We start from the raw sequence: 17,282 nt of genomic DNA on the forward strand, positions 1-17,282 counted from the left end.
GAGCCCCCTTCCCTCCTGGCCTGGCTCCCACGGAGGGCTCCTCTGTGGCACTCAGTGGGGCTCTCAGCCTGAAAGACAGAGAGGAGTTGACGGAGGGAGGGAGGGAGGGACAGCAGACCAGGAGACATAGCAGACACAAGGCGGGTTTGAGCATCAAAACCAGGTAGTGCAGAATGAGATGCACCCCCAAACAGAAGATCTGGGGAGAGACACCACCACAGAGAAGAGACAGACGCCCCCAGGAGCAGGACGCGCAGTCAGTACCGGAGTCCCCCACCTCCCCGTGAGGCCGCCACAGGCCTTGGCATCCTCTGAAAGGGACGGGCCACCTCCGTGTGCTGGCTGCCCTCCCAGGGCCCGGCAGTCTGGGGCCCAGGCAGCCGGAAATTCCACTTGTGATGGGAAGCTGTCGCCCCCGTGGGCCACACTTGGGCGAGACTGGGCGGCTCTCGGGGCGGTGAAAGGGATTCGCACTCCACTGACCTCGGTGTCTGGGGGCCTTTCAGATTCTGGAGGAAGTGGGAGGGGGAGGCAGGGGGACCTGAATGGCAGAAAGATGCCTCCAGGAGATCAAAGGGCCTGAGGCTGCCACCAAAGGGCCGGCTCTGCCAAGTCTCGCCCCAGCACCGGCTCTTCCGGGAGAGGGAGGTGCCCTGTCCCCCAGGCCTAGCGGCATTCCCCATTCCTGAAGCCCATGCCGCAGCTTCCTCTGTTCAGAACGGCCAGAGCCTGAGCCAGCCCACAAGACTCTCCTGGAACCAGGCCTGGCCCACGGGGCTGCGCTGAGGACAGAGAGGCACCCCCTGCCCTGTCCCGGGCACGCAGCGCGACTTGCAGACACGTGGCCACAGAAGAGGCTGGCACCCAGGTCACAACAGGCCTCCAAAGTCACAGCGTTGTGACCAGGAAGCCCTCCTTGACTGGGCGACAGGGAGTTCCCTATCTGTCCTCCCTACCTTTCCAAGATAACGCCTGGGTCCCGGGCCCAGCCGGACTGCTGTTTGGAATCGGCCCCTTCTCCCTCCTCTCCCCTGCCCAGCTCCGCCTGCTTGGCTCCAGGGACCTTCTTGGGCACTCAGCTGCTGAAGGATCTGTCCCTAAGGAGCCTTGCTAGAGCCTTCCCAGAGTGGCCTGACGCTCCGCCTCCAGTGGCATCCAAGGGACTTTGGGCCTGCCAGCCCTCCTTGACGGGCGGCCTCCGCCACCACCCACCCCGGCGCCAATATGTAAGCGCAAGCCAAGATGAGCAAGTGATTCCATTGGTAAAGCCTCAGTCATCTAGTCTGAAAATGGGGGCGAGGACCCTGCACCCTTCCTCTTGGCCCTCTCAGACCCCTCCTGCTCCAGGATTCTTCCTCAGGCTTCTGAGGGCTCCTGAGAACACCAGTGCCACCCTGGAGGCCCCGGATCCACTGCCTGCGGCCACCACGTCAACCCTGGCAGCTTCCCTGCGCTTTCTCCCCGGCCGGCTCTTACTTCCCCTGCTCTTCTCCAGGTCTCCCCTCAAGACGCTCCCAGCAGCACCCCACCTGCTAACGCCCCTTCCGCTGGCTCCTCCCCACCCCATCCCATGCTCCGCCCAGCCCCAGCTGCTTCACTTCCAGGGTTGGAGGTCCCCAGGCCCTACTGCTCCTCTGGGCCCCCAGTCCACACCAATTGTGTGGCCTTGACAATGTCACTGTGCTCCCTTCACTGCACTCCCTGGCTACCTCCCTCCATGAAACAAGGGTGGCAATCTCTGCTCCTTCACCACCCCCTGGAGTCCATGCAGGGGGGGTTCAGAGGGCGGGTGGGGAAGGGCAGGAGGAGACGCCGCACAGAGCACCCAGACGCTGGCTGATATGGGCAAGGGCACTGCTGTCTACCCCTCTGCCCCACCGTGCACACCGTCAGGGAGGCCGGGCATGGCTGGGGGTGGTCTGGCTGCCACTGGGGTCCCCCCCTCTTCTTCATCCTGTCGGCCTCAGGACCATCACAGCGTTCTCCCTTAGCCTTCAGACTACCCCTCCCCGAACTGGAACCCCTCCCAAATCTTCCTAGGACCCTACCACAACTGTAAAGACCATCAGTGCCACATCTGACTCGACACTCTCATACGGCAGCCCAGCAAATGGCCACTTAGTCTCTACTTGCATCCCCCTAGAGATGGGGTACTCACTACCAGAGCATCTTTTCACCCCTAGACCACCTGCATACGTGCGAAGTTCTTTCTCACACTGAGCTGAAATTGCCCCTGCAGCTGCCACACAAGTCTCTGTCCCCTCCCCTCCCACCGTCCAAAGGCTTCAACCCAGCCCTGCCTACCCTGCTCTTCTTCATACCAAACAGCCCTGGAGCTGGAGCTGCTCCCCATGTCCTGTTTCTAGACCCCTCCCTGACTGGGTTATGTTCCTCTGGACATAACCCAGTGTGTCACTGTCCTCCTTAGAAGTCAACCAGTGTTGAACTGAAGTGTAGCAGGTAAAGCCGCCGCCTGCAGTGCCACCATCCCATATGGGCACGGGTTTGAGTCCCAGCTGCTCCACGTCCAATCCAGCTCCTGGCTAATGTGCCTGGGAAAGCAGCAGAAGACAGTCCACATACGTGGGCCCCTGCACCTACACAGGAGACTTGGATGGAGTTCCAGGCTCAGCCCTGACTATTATGGCCATTTAGGGAGCGAACTAGCAGATGGAAGATTTATCCCTCTCTTAGCTCTTTCAAATAAAAATAAATAAATCTTTTTAAAAAAAATTCAGTAGCCCCAATGGCCCAGCAGAGATCTGACCTGTGGATAACAGGCTGCCAGTCAAGACCAATGCCACCCACGTACTGACCACTCTGCACCAGCCGGCACAGCATGCCACACAGCAAAGCAATCCTGTCTGTGCACGGCAAACATCAAACTACATTTTTTCTTCTTTCTCCCTAAACCTCTGCCCGGTTCCCCCACCCGAGCTCTGAGGGAGCCTCTTCCAAGCCCTCTCTCTCCACCCTGAGCAAACACAGCCGGCCCCAGCTGAGGCCCATCTGCTGCAAGCCCAGGTGTCAGTGGGAGAAAAGATGATAGCATCAACCCCATAAACCAACAGAGGTGGACGCCCACTGCCTCCTGCAGCACCGTGGCCAGCAACCCACCGCGTTAAAGACTTCCGACATCTGCTCCTGAGCGCCAGTAGCTGGGAGGGAGGTGAGGCAGGGGCCCCCACCCTCCGGCCGGCCGGGAATCAGCCTCACACCCCGCCCCCAACTCCAAACAGAGGCTAGGGCCCGGTGCGCCCAGCCCAGTCCAGCCCAGCCCTCCAGGCTCGACTTTCCAGCTACAGCCAGGAAGCGCTCTTAGGGTGTGCTCGCCAGGGCACACCTCCTTCCGCAGAGCTGGGGCGGGCAAGCCGCCGAGGTGAGGAGCGACTGAGTCAAGATCTCGGCCACACTGCCCTCGGGCCCTCCACCACGGCCTCGTTTTTGTCCTTTTGTGGTTTTTTCCCTCCTGTTTCCTGACTAAGGGCGTCATTTCTCCTCTCAAATCCATGAATAAAGCAAAGGAGCGGCGGCGGCGGTGGGGCCGTGGCCAGGGACGGCACCGGCGCACGCACCGGCGCACACACCGTCAGCGTCATTCCTCCTCCCAACCCAAGGGCAAGGACGTCCAGCCCCCCGGAGAGCGCCCCCACGGCCTTAACCCCCGGGTGCCCCTCGAGCGGCAGGTCAGGGAGATGGCTGCTCGCTCTCCTCCAAGTTTTCCGCTCCTCCCCCCAACAAGGGGACACTGGTGCAGACGCCTCCACAGCCTGTCCTCCTGTGCCTGCATCCAGAGAGCACAAAGGCTAGGGCAGGCCGCATTCTCCACCCCAGAGAAGGAGGGGGAGGGTGCCGAGGAAAGCCATCAAGGAAGCCGCAGTCTCGGGCAGTTGCCTGTCTGCCCTCCCAAAGGGCTTGGCCCTTGCCCGTGTCCACGGAAGGGACAAGGAGCGGGACTCCGCCCTGGGCCGGGAAGGAGCGCTCCAGGCGGGCACCTCCGCTTCCACCCCTGAGAGCCCTAGCCAGACGCCATCGGTCTCCCCACGACAGAGCTGCAGGGTGTCTCCTACCTTCGTCTCTCTTGCGCTTGTTGGTGTCGGCGCTGGGCGACGTGATACCCAGGATGCCGCTGATGGAGTAGGACGAGCCAGCCGCGTCCGTGCTCACCGTCGACACCTGCGTCACGGAGCCTGTGGACACTGCACAGAGGGAGAGGGGCGGTCAGGGCAGGCAGGAGGCTGGGGCGGGGCTGGACGCTCCGGGCACTCACCGTTCCCTGGGCGGGGTGTGACTGCGGAGGGAGCAGCGGGCAGCCGGCAGGGCGGCTGTGTGCCCAGGCTCCATGCTGCTGGGGGAGGAGGAATCCCGGACAGAGTGGGAAGTGCATGGGCTCAGAGCCCACCTGCCCTAGGATTGCAGAAAGCAAAGGGATGGAGAAGAGAAAGAGGGGATCTGAGGCCCTGCGTCAGCCAATGCTAAAAAAAAAAAAGACCTAGGAGGACCCTCTGGTCAAGTTCACTCCCTGTTCACAAGTTCACCCATGCACACACAGCCACAAAACAAACTTTGAATAGTCCCTTGCTAGCGTTTCTCTCCCACTTGGATCTGGGTTTTATTTTTTATGTTCATTGTTCATAGTGAACACGCCCTCCTCTAACTCTGAAAACAGGCTTAGAATCTAGATCAGGGAAGGGAGCCAGGGCTCCCCGCGATCACTGGTGCTGGGAACCCAGAGACTGAGGATGTCACCCTGCAGCCAAGCCGCTCCTCACTGATTACTGAGTCGGACTCACGGGCTGCACGGAGCGGAGCGCAGGGTTTCTCACTTGGCGCGTGCAGCACCCCAGGTGCTATCCTTTGTCCCCATTTATCAAATGAGGCAACTGAGGCTCTGCAGGTTGCTCTGAGGCTGGGTCTCTAACTTCCCGCCCCCAGGATAAGAATGGAGGAGGGGACTTTGGGGCAAGTTTCATGTTACAGCCCCGGAGTCCCAGGGAGAGACAAGTCCATGGTCAAGGTCTTCTGCAGCTGTCCAGCTGGGTCTCCAGTGCTGAGCTGTGGGAAACCTGTCTTGGTTCAGACCTACAGACCAATCTCAGATCATTTCCTTGGGCTGTGACCAGCCGCAGGCTGGTGGAGCCGCCTTTGACTCAAAGCCTAGGAAATGACTCAAAGTGGCCATGGCTGGTGAGAGACTGCTGGTTGCTTTCCTTGGAGCAGATTCAGTTCCTCGCTCTTAGAGACCCAGAGGGCACGGGCCCTTCTTCTCCCATTTGACTTTGATTTTCAGATCTTCCTTAAGAGAACAGAAGCAGAAATCGTTAACTTCTGTTTTCCTTCTGCAGAAGCAGCTCCTCAAAATAGATTCATGCAAATCTCGCCACCTTTTCTGCCTTAAGGTGCAAAACACAGAGGAAGAAGGGTCACTTGGTCCTTTCAACAACAAGAGTCACGTGTGTGTGACCAAGGCGCACCATGCTGCTGGCAGGACCTGTGGCATTGGTTTTGGTATTTTGTGATTTTTGTCCAAAGACCCAGAGTCCAGTACTGGCTCCACCATGGACTGCCAACTTGACCTTGGCCTTGTTATTTAATCTCTCCAAGCTGCAGAGTCCTCACTTCTCACTAGGTCTGTAAATTAGAAAGGGCTGTATACATGAGGGCTGTTGTTTTAATGGACATTTCTGCGACAAAGCAAGGCATTCCGTTGGACTACAGAATTGTTCCTCTCGACCAATGGAAAAAAAGGCATCCGTTTCTACTAGCCTGATTCTCATTGCGCCGTGATCCGAAACGGTTAAAGCCACAGGTGAAATTTCACCCTGAGACATTCTCCCAAGAAACCCTCAGAGCCGGTGGTTCCCTACCTGCTCCTTGAACTTCATCTCAGTCTTGCAATTTGTGTGTCAATTTCCCCCACTGGATGGAGGAGCCCTTGGGGACAGGGATCTTGTCCCGCTTCCTTGGGGCACTAGTGCCCAGCACAGCAGGGCCTAGCACACACTTTCTGAACACACCCTATGTGAGGAATCTTCTCATGGCAGGGGGGAAGCCTTTACCGTCTCTTACCCAGTGAGGCAACCATGGAGGATCACAGAGCACCTGGTTTGTGTCCCTCCATCCGCAAAAGAGGAAACAGGCTCAGAGAGACGAAGGGACATTCTGGGTTTACTGTGAGTCCACCACAGAGCTGAACTCACTGCCAGGCCATGGTGGTGAGGACATCATGGCTGAAGTTACAGGGGGCGCGGCCGTGCTGAGGCATGGAAATGCTACCCCGTCTGCGGCATCCTTACGGGAGCCTGATCGGGGCGGGGGAAACCAGTACTGACCAAGGCCTGCTGAATGGCTGGCTGCTTCCCGACCACTGTGGAACACCTTTCCTCCCAGGTAAGCACAGGTGTTTCCTTTAGCTCACCTGGAGAAACAGCACGCCTGAAATAGACACGAATCGCTTGCACGCAACGGTCATTGAAGGCGAGGCAAAGGCAAGGTCTGAACTCCCGCCCCTTCAAGCCGTACTCTCTCTCACTTCACTCCTGCGCACCTGCAGCCCCACCGGCAGCCCTCAACAGTTCACGGAACACAGGAGATCGAAGCGACAGAGACCCAGAGAAAGAAAGTTTGGGAAGTTTTGCCACATCTTCACTCAAGACTGCAAGTGCACAAAGAATTGTAGAAGGGCTGGTTGATAGGAGAAAAAAACACATTCAAAACTACTTACTGACTAATGATGCAGAAAATGTTATGAATAAGTATCCCTTTCTTGATTTATTACTTTAATTATCTGACATTCTATAGACCCCCATTAGTGGATTTTTTTTTTGGCTTAGATTTCAATTTTCTGTCTCATGGTGAAAGCTATTTATCATAATAATCAGTAAAATTCAAAACCTTTTAGCAGTATTTATAAAATTCATTTACCAGGTTCAGCCCTTGGAGAATGACAAAGAAGGCGCATTAGTACGCATGCCGAAGTGTTTTATGCAGAATTATCTGTCCATAAGAATGATTAAAAGTTCTTTAGAATAGTTGGAGCCCATTAGAGTTCTCAATTTTTTTTTAAAGTTCTTCTTACCTATGCTGTGACTGGAAGCTGGGACCGGCTGATTGGGTGGCTGCTGTACTTTTGTCCGGATGATCCTGCAGCAATTGGGGGAAAAAAAAAAAAAGGCTGCTTACCACCACCAGGAAGGAGGAGACACCACAAGGAGCAACGAATGCACAACCGGAAACTCCATACCCAGGCTGAGCCGCAGAGCAAGCTGGGACAGGAAGAAAGGCAGGGGTGGGGCGGGGTGGCGCCCCTTGAACTTGGTCTGGGAGTTGGGAGAGGGGAAGAATGGCGGACTAGTGCAGCTCCTCCTCAGTCGCCTGGGTGTTCTGCAGTGACTTGCATGTCCTGTCTGGGCCTTGAGCACCCCTTCTGGGCAAGGGGATGATGTGCTAACATTAGGAGGAGGCATCCTTTCTCAGCTACAGTCCCAGCTCCATAAGCAGCTCACTGAGTGACTTCTGGGTGTTCCTGCCTTTGCCTAGAGCTCAGCCTCTCCTGTGGGCCTGAATACAATAGAGGAGCTGAAACCAACCATTCTTTGCCTATTTTAAGCCATCACAACCCTTTTTAAAGATGTATTTATTTAGGGGCCGGTGCTATGGCATAGCAGTAAAGCTGCTGCCTGCAGTGCCGGCATCCCATATGGGCACCGGTTCAAGTTCTGACTGCTCCACTTCTGATCCAGCTCTCTACTGTGGCCTGGGAAGGCAGTAGAAGATGGCCCAAGTCCTTGGGCCCCTGCACCTGCATGGGCCAGGCTGAAACCAGGAGCCAGCACCTCTACCCGGGTCTCCCATGTGGGTGGCAGGGACTCAAGTACTTGAGCCATGACTCCCAGGAACTTTAGCAAGGAGATGGATGGGAAGAAGAGCAGCTGAAATTCAAACCAGCGCTGAAATGGGATGCATGCGTCCCACGAGGCAGCATACCAGCTGCTCCTCAACACCCACCTTCCCAAATCCTTTCTTTAAAAATGAATATCTTGGGACCAGTGTTGTGGCATGGTGGGCAAAGTTGCCACTTGCAACGCCAGCATCCCATATGGGTGCTGGTTCGAGTCTCAGCTGCTCCACTTCAGATCTAGTTCCCTGCTGTGGCCTGGGAAAGCAGTAGAAGATGGCCCAAGTGCTTGGGACACTGCACCCATGTGGGAGACCCAGAAGCAGCTCCAGGCTCCTGGCTTTGGCCTGGCCCAGCACTGGCTGTTGCGACCATCTGGGGAGTGATCCTGCAGATGGAAAATTTGTCTTTCTCTCTCAACTCTGACTTTCAATAAAACAAAATAAATCTTTTTAAAAAAGAAAATCTTGTGAAAAGCATTTGGGGAGATGGGCGGGTTGTAATAAAATGCTCATGTCTTCGGAAAGTTCTACCCCAACCTCAAGCTGCTACCTTTCAAAAAAGTAATTTACTAGTTTTTTTCTTTGCTCTCTCATTATAAAAGTAATGTGGGTGTGGGTGTTGTGGCACAGTGGGTTAAGTAGCCCTTGGTGGTCAGACTCCCATCTCCCATCCAGCTCCCTGCTGATGCACCTGGGAAGGCAGCAGACGGCCATCCTTTTGGGAGACCCAGATGCAGCTCTTGGCTCCTGACTTTGGCCTAGCCCAGCCCTGCCGGTATTTGGGGAGTAAAACAGCAAACAGAAGATATCACTTTCTCTCTCTCTCTCTCTCTCTCTCTCTTTCTCCCTCTCTCTCTCTCCCCCTCCCTCCCTCTCTCTGTTGTTTTGCTTTATAAATAAATAAATCTTTTTTGAAAAATAAAAAAGACATAATGGGTTCACTGGAATCTATTTGGACATCATGGAAAAATACACAGAAGACATCAGATATCACATTTTGGAATGTCCCAAATACCAACACTGCTGTGCATATTTAGAAATAGGCACTTTAGGGGGCCAGCACTGTGGCTCAGCGGGTTAATGCCCTGGCCTGAAGCGCTGGCATCCCATATGGGCGCCAGTCTAGTCCCGGCTGTTCCTCTTCTGATCCGGCTCTCTGCTTTGGCCTGGGAAAGCAGTGAAAGATGGCCCAAGTCCTTGGGCCCCTGCACCCGCGTGGGAGACCTGGAAGAGGCTCCTGGCTCCTGATTTTGGATCGGCGCAGCTCCGGCCATAGCAGCCATCTGGGAAGTGAGCCATCGGATCCATCGATGGAAGACTCTCTCTCTCTCTCTCTCTCTCTCTCTCTCTCGCCCTATCCTCTCTCTGTGTAACTCTGACTTTCAAATAAATAAATAAATAAATCTTTGAACAACAACAACAAAAAAAATATGCACTTTCAACAATGTCAGTATTATACCATGTGTGCAGTCTGGTATCTTGCTCTTTTCCCATAATATTCCATGAGGAGCTTTTTCACATTCTGGACCATCACACCTGAAGTTCATTCCAAGGCCACACCAGGGCTCTGAACAGGAGTAGCAGTTGCCTCCCCATAAACTCGCTGGGCAAAGCCTCTGCCCTCCCCGACTTGACGGCTGGTCTGGGTGCCCTGGAAGCACCTGTTGGCCCCACAGTCTGGCCCCAGGCCTTTTGCCCTTTTGTTGGCCTAAGTGTTTATCTGCTTTCTCCAATATTCAAACACTTATCCTAACTAATGAAAACAGAGCATATTGGACAAAGACCTGGTCTTCCTCCCAGCTGGAATCGAGGGGGTGTCTGATCTCATCTGTGTATCATGTATGTCACACACGTCCTGTGTGTGCATGTCCATAGAGACATACAGGAAGACACGGCTACAACAAACATCGACACGGTTTAAACTTATCGTAAAACATTTCCTAACTATTTCCCACTGCAGTCTTGTTTACCGTGCTGTTTTCAAAGTCTCATCTGGTTATTAAATTTGTACATAAGCCAAACAAAGAAAATTACGCTTTCCTCCCTTTTCTTTTAAAATATTTGTAAATCATCGGTGCTCACATTCGCCAGAAGACAAATAAATGAAGTATTCATAAATCACAGGGAAACTATCCTCAAGCCCTTCAAATCATGGAGAGGCAGCTCCGGCACAGCGATTAGGAGTGCAGGCTCTGCAACCAGACTGCTGGGGTTTGGAACTCAGCCCTGCAATTAGCCGGCTCCATGGCCTTGGGTAAAACCCCCTGGCTTCAGTTGCCTTATCTCTAAAGTGGGACTGAGACTCTTGCCACCTCAGAGGGTGATTCTTAGAATTAAAATAACAAGCTACTTAGAAGAGCCATTGCTAGATAGTGAGTGAGTGCTCATAGAATATTCGTATAGTTTTACCTATGCTGTGAAAAGCACACAGCCCCTTGGGAAACTGTGCGGATGGGGAGGTAGCCATCTCTCTACTTATTAAAAAAAAAAAAGATTTTTTTTTTCTATTTGAAAGGCAGAGTTACAGAGAGACAAAGGAAGAGATTGAGAGAGAGAGAGATATCTTCCATTCACTGCTTCACTCCCCAAATGGCTCCAACAGCTGGGGCTGGGCCAGACCAAAGTGAGGAGCCAGGAGCTTCTCCTGAGTCTCTCAACATGGGCTCAGGGGCCCAAGCATTTGGGCCATCTTTGGCTGTTTTCTCAGGTGCATTAGCAGGGAGCTGGATGTGAAGTGGAGTAGCTGGGACTCGAACCAGCACTCACATTAGATGGTGGCATCGCAGGCAGCAGCTTAACCCATTACATCACAATGCTGGCCCCATTTTTTTTTTTTTATGTTTATTTGAAAGTCAGAGTTACATGGCCGGCGCCGCTGCTCACTAGGCTAATCCTCCGCCTAGCGGCGCCGGCACACCAGGTTCTAGTCCCAGTCGGGGTGCCGGATTCTGTCCCGGTTGCCCCTCTTCCAGGCCAGCCCTCTGCTGTGGCCAGGGAGTGCAGTGGAGGATGGCCCAGGTGCTTGGGCCCTGCACCCCATGGGAGACCAGGAAAAGCACCTGGCTCCTGGCTCCTGCCATCGGATCAGCGCGGTGCGCCGGCCGCAGCGCGCGGGCCGCGGCGGCCATTGGAGGGTGAACCAACGGCAAAGGAAGACCTTTCTCTCTGTCTCTCTCTCTCACTGTCCACTCTGCCTGTAAAAAAAAAAAAAAAAAAAAAAAAAAAGAAAGAAAGAGTTACAGAGAGAGAGAGAGAGGGTGTACCAGAGAGAGAGAGATCTTCCATCCGCTGGTTCACTCCCCAGAGGGCTGCCCCTCTCTGTTTCAGGGTTGGGTTGCAAAGGGACTGTCCTCTATGGGGGAATCCCAGCATAGTAAGGAATCCCCCACAGCCATCCCCAGGGGTGAGGGATTTTACCCAACTGCTTGCAGACACCAAGTAAAAGTGAGAAGCAGCACCTTCCTCTGGGAGGAAACAGCGGTGGGGAGAGAGGCTATAACTGAATCACAGCGGCTCTACGGAGAATTTAAGTGGGGCATCTCAGACAAATGCCGGTTCAAGTCCCGGCTGCTCCACTTCCGATCCAGCTCCCTGCTAATGGCCTTGGAGAGCAGCAAAGTGCTTGGACCCCTGCACCCATGTGGGAGACCTGGATGGAGTTCTAGGCTCCAGGCTTCGGCCTGGCCCAGCCCCAGCCATTGGGGTCATTTGGGGATCAAACTAGCAGACGGAAACCTCTCCCTCTCTGTCTTTCCCTCTCTCTCTGCAACTCTGTCTTTCCCTCTCTCTCTGCAACTCTGCCTTTCAAATAAATAAAAATAAAATCAGTCTTTAAAAAAAAGAAAGGCATTTAAGTTAAAAAGTGACAAGCACAACAAGAATGCACTCAGGACCCTGTCAGAGCTGGAGACGGCGCAGGCTGAGTGGTAGTCACCACTAAAAGGCACGCTCCTGAGCCTGGATCCCACTGGAACATCATGAATGATCCACCAGGGAAGGCCGCTCAGCAGGTCACCTATTCCCACAGACGGGGAGACGAAAGCACAGAGTGCTCAAGTGACCTTCCCAGGGTCACACAGCAAATCAGCAAAGACTGAGCACTGTGCAAAGGAAGTCATCCCTGGGCTAAATGCTTCCTAGATGAGTATGAGTTCCACCTAGAACCTGAGCATGAAAACTCCAAGGGCCTTCCGGTCCTGCAGGCATCTGAGGGGCCCGCCTCCACAGCTCTCCCTCTCCTTTGAAGGCTAGGCTGCCGTGGGCACAGCATGAAGCTTGGGCCATCAGCTGGCCTCAAACCCAAAAACTTGCGGTCCTCTGGGGTGCAGCCGGGGGGTGGGGCCCAGGCAGCAGCAGGCCTGAGACTGATACAGGGAAGAAAGAGCGGCTGGGTCAGCAGTCTCAGGAGCTTGAGGCCAACATCAGCATGAAGAGCAGAATTCCCAGCCTGTCTTCCACAGACCCTCTCCGGCACAGAACACTGCGTGGGACGGTTCTTTGTGTTTGAATTAGTTGCTAATAAATGCCTGACTTCTAGTTTGTCTTGAGAGCTCAGAACACCCAGCGACGCTAGCTTGGCATTCTCGCATGTCAGCCACCGTCAGTGCTAAAGTGAGCTGCCTCCCCCGTCCTGGAGAGAGTGCATATGACTAGGACCTCTGAGCCCCCGATTGAGAGCCCTGGCACTGGCACACAAGAGGAAGACCTCATTCCGCCCACCGTCGGAGCCAGCTCTGGGACAACCACTTCCATCAGACTGGAAAGTGGGATTCCCAGAGCCCCTTTTGGAGGCAGTGCAGCGGCCCCACACCTGTTTGTCCTTAAGAAGCCCCAGGAGCGAGCTGGTGCGGTCCCAGCATGTCTCCCACGAGCCTGGCAGAGCTGGCCCAACGCTACTTGAGGACCCCATGCCGGGTCATGGTTTCTCAGGCCGATGCCCCTGCAAACAGCAGGAAGGCGCGCATTTCTGGGGGTAGACAGTGGGGAGAACTCCACGGCCACCCAAACAGCTCCGAGTTCAGCCGCGGAGGCCTCGCTAGCTGTTGGAGGCAGGAGAATGGGCGGATGCCGCCCCTTACTCAGGGGCGGTGACGTCGGCCAAGCAGGGGTTTAGAAGCTGCGTCCCTTTGAAGGCAAGGAGAGCGCTACCTTGCCTTTGCAAAACACAACAGGGGCGAGTGGAATGCCTTGGCATCAGAATGCCCGCGCTTAGTGAGCACTCATTGAAGAGGGCGGCAGTGAGGGGCCTCCACGGGGCGCAGCGGGCAGGCGAGCGATGCCGGCATCGCACATGCGCGCTGGTTCCAGTCCCAGCTGCTCCATTTCCAATCCAGCTCTCTGCTATGGCCTGGGAAAGCAGCAGAAGATGGCCCAAGTCCTTGGACCCCTGCCACCCACATAGGAGACCCGGATGGAGTTCATGGCTCCTGGCTTCTGCTCAGACCAGCCCCAGCCATTGGGGCCATTTGGGGAGTGAACCAGTAGATGGGAGATCTCTCTCTCTCTCTCTCTCTTTCTCCCTCTTTCTCTCTCTTTCTATAACTCTGACTTTCAGATACATTTTTAGAAAATATTTTTAATTAAAGAAAGGAGTGCAGTGAGGAGCCACAGGGCGTGCCTAAAGACAGCAGACAGTCAGCAAAGTGCGCAGCTGCGAGACCCTGGGGTGGAGCAGGGAAGACATCTGGCCCCACCCCGCCCGCCCCTCTCAGCTCCTCAGGTCTCCCCTGCAGATGCTACACGGCAGCGGTGGGAGGACACGGCCTCCCCTCCTCTCTCCGTCTCAAAGTCCCTGGGCCTCAGGAGACAGTCAGGCCTTGAGGGCTACAGAAGTCAAAGCCCCTCAGAGGCCCGGGACACGCGGAGGGCCCTGAGAAGCCGGCGCGGGCCCTGCCTGCAGCTCTGGGACAGAGCGCCTGCTGCCCCATAAGACCCCCTCCGTAGCTTTGGCCACATCTGTGACCACAGCTCGGTTTGCTTCTCATGTTCACTTCTGATAACCTGCTGAAGCCACTTCATTTCCTGAGCCAATTGTAGTTTCCCACAAGGGGGGGTGGGGGTGGGGGGGCGGCCCTAAAGCCAACAGCCTCATTGGTTTGGTCTGCGAGGCATCTGTCAAGAACACATCCAAATAAATTCATCACAGAACAATGTTCAAGGCAGGTATTTGGGGTAGTGGTTAAGATGCTGTTTGTGGCCAGCGCCGCGGCTCACTAGGCTAATCCTCCGCCTAGCGGCGCCGGCACACCAGGTTCTAGTCCCGGTCGGGGCGCCGGATTCTGTCCCGGTTGCCCCTCTTCCAGGCCAGCTCTCTGCTGTGGCCAGGGAGTGCAGTGGAGGATGGCCCAGGTGCTTGGGCCCTGCACCCCATGGGAGACCAGGAAAAGCACCTGGCTCCTGGCTCCTGCCATCGGATCAGCGCGGTGCGCCGGCCGCAGCGCGCCGGCCGCGGCGGCCATTGGAGGGTGAACCAACGGCAAAGGAAGACCTTTCTCTCTGTCTCTCTCTCTCACTGTCCACTCTGCCTGTCAAAAAAAAAAAAAAAAAAAGATGCTGTTTGTGGGGGCCAGTGCTGTGGCACAGCAGGGAAAGCCGCCATCCACAGTGCCCACATCCCATATGGGTGCCAGTTCGAGTCCCGGCTGCTCCACTTCCAATCCAGCTCTCTGCCTATGGCCTGGGAGAGTAGTAGAAGATGGATCAAGTCCTTCAGCTCCTGCACCCCCATGGGAGACCCAGAAGAAGCTCCTGGCTCCTGGCTTCAGATCAGCGCAGCTCTGGCCGTTGCGGCCATCTGGGGAGTGAACCATCAGATGGAAGCCTCTCTCTCTCTCTTTCTCTCTCTCTGCCACTGCCTCTCTGTAACTCTGACTTTCAAGTAAATAAACAAAAAAAATCTTAAAAAACAAAAATTATGCTACTTGGCACACCTGCATTCCACACTGGAGTGTCTGGGTTCCAGTCCTGGCTCCACTCCCAACTCCAGCTTCCTGCAGGGGTGCACCTTGGGAGACAGTACAGAATAGCTCAAACACTGGGCCTGTGCCACTCACCTGGGAGGCCCAGATGGAGTCCTAGGCTCCTGGCTTAGGCTTGGCCCAGCCCTGAGTATTGCAGGCATTTGGAGAGTGAACCAAAGGAGGAAGCTGGATCTCTCTCTCTTGCCCTCTCTCTTTCTTGCTCTCTCTCTGTCTGTCTGTCTCTTGCTCTGCCTGTCTGGCTCTGGCTCTGTTTCTCTGCGTTTCAAGTAAAATGAAAAGAGTTTGTTTGCTTGTTTGTTTGTTTTTACAAAAGGGGGAAAAGTGTCAAACCTACCCTTTAAAACCAAATACTTGCCATCCTCATATTACAGAGGCTGTAACCAGAGCCAGGAGCCCCGGAAGTGGTTACGCTGTCCTGCACCAGGTCCTTTTTCCACTTGAGATTAGTTGCCACCATTCAAAGATGTAAAGATTTCACAAACACACATATGCACAAGTCCTAGCTTCTGGCTTCTCTTAATGAATGGAAAAAACCTGGTGAACACCACCCCCACATCCTGGGAGCTGAGAAACGACTGCCCCTGGCCCGCACTGTCTAGTCTCTCACAGACCCTCTCTCTCCCTATTGTCTCATACCTGGCCTGCATCCCTCAGTCCATTACCCGCCTGGTCCCATGGAAGGCATTAGAGCTTATGACCCACGGACCACCTGAAGTTATCTTGGGAACCACTGACTATATGTAGACCATACGGTGGGAACCTTCCAGGCCTCCGAAGCCTGACTTGGCCGAGGTTCCCCTGCAGAAGAGGTGAAGCCGTGCGCCCTGCTCCTCACCCACCCTATTGGAGGCCCAGAGAAAAGTTGCAATGCTTCGTGCCATGCAAATCCTGCGGTGAGTCAGAAGCAGGGGACTCACAAAGCACCCTGGAGCATCCTTCATAGCCCAGAAGAAGAATGAGAGTTATCACTGCCCCCAGCCCAGAACCGCCACCGCCTCCCCCACAGCTGGGTGCAGGCTGAAAGGGCGCATGAGAATCCCCTGTGGAGCACAGACTGAGCCTGGTTCCCACCTCTGGGCCTCAGTAAAGGTTTGCTGATAGAACCAAAGCCAACGGCGTGGCCTAGCGGGTAAAGCCTACAGTGCCGGCATCCTATATGGGTGCCGGTTCCAGTCCTGGCTGCTCCACTCCCAATCCAGCTCTCTGCTGTGGCCTGGGAAAAGCAGTAGAAGATGGCCCAAATCCTTTGACCCCTGTACCCACATGGGAGACCCGGAAGAAGTTCCCAGCTCCTGGCTTCAGATCAGCACAGCTCCAGCTATTTGGCCAATTGGGAAGTGAACCAGCGGATGGAAGACCTCTCCCTCTCTCTCTCTGCCTCTCCTTCTCTCTCTGCGTAAATGTGACTTTCAAATAAAATAAATAAATATTAAAAGAGAGAGAGAGAGAGGAACCAAAGCCAGGCGAGCAGCTCAGGAAGCAGCGGGCTCAGCACATCAGCACACCCACACCCACACCCTCACACAGCGACCGTGCATCTGATCACTGCCGAAGGAACAAGTGTCCCAAGTGTCCGTACCGACGGGACCTCGGAGGCGTGCCAGTGTGACCACCTCTTTCTGCACAAGTGAGGGGTCCCCTGTACCCAGGCAGACTCTGCGTTGACCTTGGAGAGAGGGGAACTGTCCAAGTTTTCAGTCTGTTGGCTTATTTATTTATTTATTTATTGGAGTTTAGCGAACACTCATGGCTGTTCCTCTCACAGCCTCATCTCTAACTCTGGCTTTAAGTGGAGTGCAGATTATAATAGAAAACTTTCTTCTGGAAATGTATTTTTCAAGCTCTGAGCGTGTCATTCGATCAGACTGGGGAAGAGAGGGAGCCGTGGTGGCGCCCAGGCAGGTCCATGCCTGCCCCCTCTGCCCGCCCCCGGGGTTCCTCTGGCTCTTTCTCTCCAGGGGAGAGGGCAGTCCCCTCACTGCAGAGCAGCTCAGCCTCCTGTACGGGCCCCTGGGAGCTGGGAGAGCCACAGGAGAGCCACCAGGGCCCTGGGCACTCGGAGAGAGGGGGACAGAGCTCACGGGGGCTGAGGCTGAGCAGGAATAAGGAGCCCAGCATTCCAGCCCCGCGTCAGGGCTCTGCTCTGCACTCTCCCTGGCTCAGCCTCTGGGCAAAGTGCAGGTGGAATATCCCTCCTGGGAGCCTCGGGGCGGCCCTGGGTGAATACCCGGAGCCCAGGCACAGTGACTTTTGTCATGACTCCGGCAGGACAGTTCACTGCACGGTGCTCCACATACAGGGGCAGGTGGAGACGGGAGGGATGGGAGAAATCTCAAGCAGCCAGGGCGTCGGCACACCATCTCCCGCCCCGGCCCAGGGCCCACGTTGCAGAGGGAAGAGAAA

General features: G+C 55.2%; 1 protein-coding gene across 8 annotated transcripts in view; it reads right to left on the reverse strand.

Moving 5' to 3' along the window:
• PAX5 (paired box 5) overlaps window positions 1–17,282 on the reverse strand; it is a 193,969-nt gene that overhangs the window by 158,454 nt on the left and 18,233 nt on the right. For 7 of the 8 annotated variants that reach the window (XM_008265136.5, XM_070054521.2, XM_089318349.1 and 4 more), the window contains exons 4-5: window positions 7,079–7,143; window positions 4,071–4,199 (exon numbers count right to left, since the gene is read on the reverse strand). In XM_008265136.5, coding sequence (XP_008263358.2) covers window positions 4,071–4,199; window positions 7,079–7,143 — 194 coding nt within the window. Of the gene's footprint in view, window positions 1–4,070; window positions 4,200–6,069; window positions 6,391–7,078; window positions 7,144–17,282 lie in introns of those variants that run through there. The other variant, XM_089318366.1, reaches the window with a different exon arrangement.

This window comes from Oryctolagus cuniculus, chromosome 1 (genome assembly GCF_051225735.1).
Source record: "Oryctolagus cuniculus isolate XC-2025 breed Fujian yellow rabbit chromosome 1, ASM5122573v1, whole genome shotgun sequence".
Taxonomy (NCBI): domain Eukaryota; kingdom Metazoa; phylum Chordata; class Mammalia; order Lagomorpha; family Leporidae; genus Oryctolagus; species Oryctolagus cuniculus.